The 8,683-nt window shown below is 41.2% G+C and overlaps 1 protein-coding gene across 1 annotated transcript in view; it reads left to right on the top strand.

The window, feature by feature from the left end:
* Window positions 1-284: 284 nt before the first annotated feature.
* The window catches only part of SLC28A3 (solute carrier family 28 member 3), a gene marked incomplete at both ends in the record, with an annotated part of 57,487 nt that continues 49,088 nt past the window's right edge, over window positions 285-8,683 (top strand). The window contains one exon of the mRNA XM_080820188.1: window positions 285-383. Coding sequence (XP_080676314.1) covers window positions 285-383 — 99 coding nt within the window. The remainder of the gene's footprint in view (window positions 384-8,683) is intronic.

Here is an 8,683-nt window from a genome sequence, read left to right as displayed (position 1 = left end):
TGACCATCGGGAAAGCATCCTTTTCTGTTCTGTGCCCTGTAAGAGTTTTCCTGAGTAAAAATGGGCCAGCAATTCTAGGGCTACTCAGGAAGATAATGAGATGGGAGGATCCGAAAGCCTCCACGCCTTTCCCCTATGGCTCCTGCTCCGCCCCACAGACTCTGGTTTACAAAAGTAAGCCGTGCCCAGGTTCTCACAAACAGCAGGTGGCATTCTGACATCAGCAGAGCCTGGGATCCTCTTCAGAGCTGAGGAGGAACCTTTAGAGCAGACGTCCGAAAAGAATGCAGACCCCAGCCAATTCCAAGAGCAGCCACGATGTCCTGGAGCTGAAGAGTACGACAGCCCCCCCTGCAGAGGGTTACAGCAACATGGGCTTCCAGGTGAGCGACGGCTCCTCTTGTTTATGACAAAGTCATTGCAAATAATGCTCTTTCTAACCACCTTGGCAAGTTTCTGAACGAAAGCAGCAGGGTTATGGAAATGCAGTAAGATTTTCTCAGGAAACACTTTAAACCTATTGTTTTTTCCTTCTTGGGTTCTTCTTGGGCAGACAAACCTGAAAAGTCTCTTTTAATAGAACTTGTTTTGATCCCTGACTTGCCCTGTCACTTAGAAACAAGTCTATCCTCTCTGGCTTTTGTTTTGGGCTCAGGGGCCCTGCCAGTATTTCCCAAAGAGCTGGAAAAAATGCAAAGAATGGGAAGAATCCAGATGTTGGATGTAGGGAGCACCAGAGGGGTTCTTCCTCTTACAGCAAGTCCCAAAGTCCCTGTCCCATGGTGGCCGCCCCAGTGCAGCCAGGTTAGGCAAACCAGTTGCATGTCATCAACCAAAACTCACTGAGTGATTAATGCCTCTGACCTCCAGACTGGGTGCTGCAGAGATCTAGAAGGTGTCCTGTCCCAATGATCTAGAAAGAGTCCTGTCCCAGGGAAACACTGGGCTCTTCTGACTGGCTCTGGGATGGGGATTTTTCAGGGATGTCCCTAGCTGTGTTTCCTTCTTTAAGCTGACACAAGAGCCCACACCCACAGGTGTCGGAAACCTCTTGGGATTCAGAGTCACCTCAAAGGCAAAACAAACTTTTAGACACTAGCAAAGAAACAAAAAGGAAAGTAAAAGGTCTTTGGCACAAGTTCTAAGTCTTCCACCCACAAATTACTGTAACTTCCCTGAGCTTCAGTTCAGTTGTCTATACAGTAGTCACAGTGATCTTCATCTCATAGGTTATAAGTGTAAGGGAAGAAAAGTTTTATCCTCTATCCTCTTATATTCAGCACCTGAGGTCTGTGAATTAAACTGAGAAATGGCAGGTTAACCAGAGACAGATGTACAAATTTTATTAACATTTTTAATGTGTTCATGCAACTTCACAGAAAAGAAGTAAAAAATCCAAAGAAACTTCAAGACCCAGGGGTTTATATACCCTTTTAACAAAGGACCAAAAAATTGTGGAGAAGTGATTAGACAAAAAAAGAGAGAGAGAGAGAGCTTAGGCTTTTAGGGCCAATAGTCTGCAGAGAAGTGAGTAGGAAATACATTGAAGAAACTTATGGAATATAAAGTTTGATATGAGGTTTATGCAATCTTATCCCAGTACCATCTCTTTGTCCAGTGACAAGGGTTGTTGTCTTCTTTCTGTTACGGGAGATGGGACACCTGCATAAGGGAAAGTCATGTCCTGCTTGTAGACAGAGAGACAAAGACCGACGTGATCTTTTGGTGTCTGCTTTTTCTCATTTGGTTTCAGCTCAGAATAACTCTCAAGCCGAAGTGGTATATTTTGGGATGGCATATCCTGATTCCCTTCATAAGGGTTAAATGAGAAAAAAGCCCAACTCTGAGGGCCTTTATGGTTCAAGAGAATGGAAGGGATAGAATGGAAGGGATAGAGTCAAAGTGAGTGTGACAGCAAGACAAAGATGTCTGCAGAGGAGGGAGATCCACGTCACCCGCAACTGACAGCCTCGTCAGTGGGACACACATCCACCAAAGGTAGCCCTGACTTCTATCCCTCATTCTCTTCTATCAAAACAAAACATCTCCAGAGCTCAAACCCAGCATCTCCAGGTCTCAGACCCAGCAGAATACCACACACCAGCACCAACAAGCAGTGACCAGGTTATTTCTTCTAACTCTTGCTGTTTGATAAGAATTTCCAGAGACACATATTTACTCAGCAAAACCATTTACTCCTCCCAGGTAAGGTCACTATTGGAAAGGGATACCAATTCAAGAAGGGATAATACACTATTCTTGCCCTCCAGGAGCAAAGCAGGCAGAATTGTGATATGATGTAAAACAAAAACAAAATATAATGCTAGAAGTCGGCACCAAGTGCATTGTAAATACATATGCAAGTGGGGCTGGGCTGACCTGGGAGTCTCTCAGTTAGGGCTTCAAGGATGGGCAGGGATTTCCCAGTTGAACTGGGAGGGGTGTCAGCAGAGCACTACAAGCAAAGAAAACTGTCTGCATAGGCCCAGGAGCCTGAAAGAACATGTGTGCTCAGGATAGAGAAGATGAGCTGGGGCTGGAGAGTAGGGACAGGGCCAGGGTGGCCCCAGATCACACAGCCTCCATGTGCGCGAAGGCATCGGGAAAGAATCAACCAGGATACACACTGTCGAGTTATTAAAGTACTCTACTAGCCCTGCTGAGAGTGGACAAAATAGAAAGAGATTTGTGTGTGGTTGGGACAGCATTTAGGAGGTTAGGATGATAATCATGGTGGAAACCAGCTCTGGGCAGAAGTACCGATACTGGTAGGAGGCTCCCTCGGCCATGGAATTAGCATTGAGTCAGGGTGTCGTAAGGGCTGCTCTGGTTATTAATATTTCCATTTCCTTCTCTGTACAGTAGAGTAGCAATATCATATCTTGAGGCTGAGAGAATCAAATCAGGTCATATATGTTAGGGGAAAAAAGCAAGGAATATTTGTTTTAAAAAACTGTTCTATCCTGGTTTGTTCAGGTCATTGTAACAAAATACCACAGACTGGGTGGCATATACACAGAAATTTATTTCTCATAGTTCTGGATCCTGGAAGTCCAAGATGGTGGCTGCAGCAGATTCATTATCTGGTGAATGCCACTTCCTCATGGACAGTCATCTTCTTGGTGTGTCCTCACACAGCAGAATGCACAAGGGAGCTCTCTGGAGTCTCTTTTATAAGGACACTGATCACCTCAAAGTCTCCACCACTTAATACTGTCACATTGGGCATTAGATTTTCCAAAGAGGAAATTTTGGGGGGTTGGTGGGGAAACATTCAGACCATAGCAAGTGCCTAGTACACAGTATGAACATAATAACAGTAGCTCTTGGTGTTGGGGCAGGTTAAAGAGTGACCAAGTCAACATTTCTAGCTTGAGAGCTCAACTTAGAGGTTCCCTTCATGTAGACGGGAAATCCAGAAGTAGGGTTGGAGCAAGGAAGACCATGAGTTCATTTTGAAGCCTGTTGGATGAAATTAGGGTGATTCCCTACCCCTAGATGAAGATGGAGAGGAGACAGGAAGCTCTAGGCATGCGTGCACCTGAGTCTGGAAGGGAACATCATGCGCTCGGGGGCCATTAGCACAGCGATGAGCCAGTGGCATGAATGAGACCAGCAGGAGGGAAACCTAGGGAGCCCCAGTGTTTTTGGAGCTGGGAAGTTGGAGCAATCAGAGAATGAAGCAGAGAGGCCATGGGGAGAGAAGGAGGAGCAACATCAGGAGAGAGAAACGTCTGGGGAAGCCAAGGGAAAAGAGAACCACAACATCAGCAGCAAAGACAAGTTCATTCGATTTGCCAACCAAGAGGTCACTGGTGACCGGGGGTGTGGATGGGGGCAGTTTGTGTTAGGAGTGGGAGCTGAGAAAAAGGGGAAAATAAGGGAAGGGAGGATGTTCCTTCTCCTGATGGAGAGCAGAGTGGTGAAGAGAGAGACAGGCTCAAGGGAGGCAAGATTGGGGCTGTAAACAGGGGACTTTTCTGTTAAAAAAAAGAAATCTCATTGTGAAATATAACATGCAGAAAAACACACAGAATCAAATAGACAACTTATTATAAAGTGCCATCCATGTCAAGAAACAAGGCATCGCCATCCCTCAGCATCGCCCCAACCCCGCACATCTGCCACAGCTGCCACTCGCCCCTGGGGGTGACAATGATCCCAACTTTATAGTAATTACTTCCCTGCTTTGTTTAATATCTTAACTTATAATTATGAATCCCCAAGCATTGTTTTTGTCCATTTTTAAACTTTATGTAAACAGAAAATTACAAGAAATTTCTTTGCTTATTTTAAAACATTTATGTGGAATTGCGCAAGAGGAATCATTCTGCATCTGACTTCGTGTGCTCAGTTTTTTGTTTCTGAGACTCAGCCATGCTGTTGCATGTAACTGGAGTTCATCCAATCTCATTGATATACAGTATTCTCCATAAACATTGAAAAATTTATCTATTTTACTGTTGGTGGACATTTATGTCATTAAGCTTGGAGCTTTTAGGCGCGTCTACAAACAAAGGCAGCTGTAAATACTCTTTGACATGTCTCCTGTTGCGCATGTAACCAATGTATTTGGCGTTATATTTAGGAGTGTAATTGCTAGGTCATTGGGAATGCATATATATTTTCAGCTTAAGCAATAATGCCAAACTGGTTTCCCAAGTGGTTTTACCAATTTACACTTCCATCCACAGAGTGTGAGTTCCTTTTACTCCAGAGCCTCACCATATTTATCTGGCTTTTTAATTTCAGTGATTCTGATAGATGTATAGTAAGTGGTGTTTAACAGTGAGGTTTCATTTTCATTTTCCTTTGCTACTGGCCACTAGATGCCAACTTTATGAAATACTTGTTCAAGTCTCTCGACTATTTTCTCTACTGGATTTTGTCTTTTCTTTACTTTTCTCTTTTTTTTGGTTTTGTCTTTGTCTTTTTACTTTGTCTTTCTTTACTTTTCTTTACTGATTTGGAAAGAGCTCTTTAAATGTTCTGAATACAAACCCTTTTTCAGTTACATGCTTTCCAAATACTTTCTACCACCCTTAAGCTGTCTTTCACTCTGTAATAGTTGGGTACACAAAAGGTAATTATAGTGTGGTCCCATTTATCAAGTGTTTCTGTTTTATATATCCTGTTTATATATCCATTTTTTTCTGCCTTGAAAGATCATAAAAATACTCTCCCATATTTCCCAAAAACTCATTGCTGCCTTCTACATTGAGGACTCTAGTCCCCCTGAAATGAGATCTTATGTATAGTGTAAGGTGGGCATCAAGTTTTTGTTTTTCTACACAGGTATCCAATTATTTTGGTATCACTAAAATATATATATATATATATATATATATATTTGTCATGTGGGGAAATTATATATATAATATATTAATATATTATATATATAATTATATATAATTATATAATTTTATATAATTATATATAATATAATTATATAATTTTATTATATATAATTTATAATTATATTATATAATATAATTATTATAAATTATAATTATATATAATATATATATAATATATTTTATATATATATAATTTCCCCACTTGACAGATATATATATTTTTATATATATTATATTATATATAATATATAATTTATATAATATATAATTTTCCCCACTTGACATATATATATACACATACATATAAATAAAATTTTCCCCACTTGACAAATACCACATTTATCAAGTGTCCATATTTAGGGTCAGTCTTCTTAGAATAGGGCAACTGAAAGATTTTTCCAAAGTCCAAGTTGGGGGAAGGATCCAGAAAAGAGAGAGAGAGGAAAAGTTGACAGCAAAAGAGCTCAGATAAAGCTCAGAATTTCTAAGGGTGAACATTCAGGCAATTTTTGAAGGAATACTTTTACTAAAGGGTGTTCCTGAGAAACCCAGCTAAAGTTGCCTCTTGCGTATGAGTCAGCATCGATTTTACCACCAGTGGCCCTCAGAGCCACAGAGCCCATGCTCACTCTGACATCAGCTAGGTGGGACCCACTTATGCAAGACCCGAGACAGGACTAGATGGGAACTGTGCACCACTCTACACACACAGAGAAAAGCTGACCTACTCCTTGAATTGCCTGGTAAGCCAGTCCAGTTTGAAGAGTTTGTTCAATGGAAGTCAAAATTTGGGAGGTCATCTAAGTGCAAGAATTATTTGGCACAGACCATTTGAATAGAGAAGTTCTGAGGTTGGAAGTAATTTTGTAAAGTAAAGAGGAAGAGCACTGTTTCCCTCTAACCCCCTGGAGGATGGCCACATGAATCACACCAGGTGGTTGAGTAGGTTTCCACTAACGCAACAGAGCAAACACATGGCAATAATTGCCTTTGTGAAGGAAGTTAAAAAAAAAATTCTCTCTCTTTTCCTCGAATCAGATCATACCTAGACTTAGTTCTAACAGCCTAGACGGCTAGAACCCAAGGCTCTTCCATGACACCTCAGAGGGGAAGGATTTAGGGATTCAGTTTTTTACTTTGCTCCATAGTCCCTTACTTTATTTACATTATTTTCAGTCTCTTAATTTAAAATGAAGGTGGTAGCACCTACTGACCCACTTCATCCAGACATTGTTGATGTTGATGAGAGCCCTGGATGCTAGCTGAACTGTCATTGGTCAAAATGAAAAAAATCAAAGGTGGGAATATTTGGGAATTTTACATAGAACAGATTATTGTGAGCAGGAGCCCCAAGTCTCCATCAGGCTACAGAAGTTTGGGATTCCGTCTTCAGACTGCAGATTTAGACAGACATAGTACAGTATGATTTTCACTCAAAACCAGAGATCTGGATTTGGAGACACCTAATTCTACTCCACACATGGCCTAAGGTATTTGACCCAGAAGCCGCTTATAGCCTTGGCATGCCTAATTGTTCTTTCTTTTTCCTGGAAGGGAAATTTAAAAAGAGAGAGAGAGAGAAAAGAAAGAAAGGGGAAAAAAAGAAAAAGATGGTATGCATGTCTTACAGCTTCTGGAAGTAAAATAAAGACAGAGGTTTCTTGGGAAAATGCGGTGAGTCACATGGTTAAAGACCCTCCTGTAGGTGTTCAGGAACAAAGTAGATGATGCCCAGGAATAGTGCCACCAGGAAGCAGGAAATGTACCTGAAGACTTCTCAATGTTCCTTTCAGTCTCCTGATTCTGTAAATTCAAAGCTTTGTTTGTTTCCCTTCCAAGAGTCAAAACTCTTTGACATAAAGCATGACATTTATTGATTCAACAAAAATGTGTCAACATTGTGCCAGGCATCATGCAAAAAAGCTGGAAACTGCAACCATTTGGTTAAAATGAGTTAACAATGGCAAATCAGCACAACATAGTCTATAAAAAGCGCTATTCATGACATGAAAAAGTGGTCTCACCTAGATTGGGAGGTGGGGAATATTTCCCAAATGCTTGCATTCATTCATTCATTCAACAAATACACACACACATACACACACACACACACACACACACACACACGTGTGTGTGTGTGTATATATATATGTATATATATGTATGTATACATACATATATATACATATATATATGTATATATATATACATACATATATATACATACATATATATATACACCCCCTTGAGTGTGGAGCCCTACACAAGGCTCAATCTCACAACCCTGAGCTCATGACTTGAATCAAAATCAGGAGTCAGACGCTTAACTGACTGAGCCACCCAGGTGGCCCTCAACAAATATATATATTGAGCACCTACTGCATGGGTGCTAGGCAGAAGGAAATACCAAGTGTGGCACAAATAATTCCCTATGTCTCCCATATCACACTATGTGAAGAAGCTAAAGCCCCGAGTGGGAAGGTATGAGATGCATGTGCAAGGGGACAAAAAAAATGGTAAAGAGAGAGCCAGATGGACGAGAGGCCAGTTCTGATTCACCTCAAGGCTCTTTGCCGATTTCAAAATCTTGGTCCCAAGAATCTAAGACCAATGATAAGTTTAGGTTTAAAAATGAGTTTTTATACTCTGCAGACTCAGGAACATTCTAGAATAAACTATCCAGCCAGATTATAAGGAATGGTATAAACTCCTCTATGAAACATGGTCAGAAAACAGCCCATGAAGGTGAGGCAATGCTTTTTGCACCATGAGACAGTGTCAGCCATAGCTTAAAAGGGGACAAGACAGGCATATCCACTACCCTCTGCACTATCTGGCTGCTTTACTCCCTCCACCTGCTCAACTTCGGGAGCATAGCACAGTTCCAGACAGCACAATCTACAAAGTTGTGCAGCTATCCAGCCCCCCACCCCGTGGGTCCTACTTCCCTGTCAGCATCCCTCCCTTTGAATTATATTACTTTTTACAACTTTTCTAACTTTTAAAGAATTTTTATTTTTCTACTTCAAATTACTGCATCCTAGTTTCTCCTCCATCTGAATCCATTAGTTTAGAAATACTTGCAAGGAGGAAGTTGGTTAGAGGCCGCTGGTCTAACTTGCACCATCAGGAAGATTTGAAATAGAAATTATGTAATTGAGGGCCAGACCCATTCAGAAAGAGCAGTTGGGAGCAAAGGTCTTGGTCCATGGTATGTTGGATCCAGCGAGGAAGGGAGAGAGAGACAAAGACACACACAAAACCAACAAGAGACATTTCCAGGAGCCAGCAAAATTAGGTTTCCTGTTGACCCACATGGCTACTTC

This window comes from Martes martes (genome assembly GCF_963455335.1).
Source record: "Martes martes genome assembly, chromosome: 12".
Classification (NCBI taxonomy): domain Eukaryota; kingdom Metazoa; phylum Chordata; class Mammalia; order Carnivora; family Mustelidae; genus Martes; species Martes martes.
Note: the sequence above shows the minus strand (reverse complement) of the source record. Positions and strands in the feature narration are given on the sequence as shown.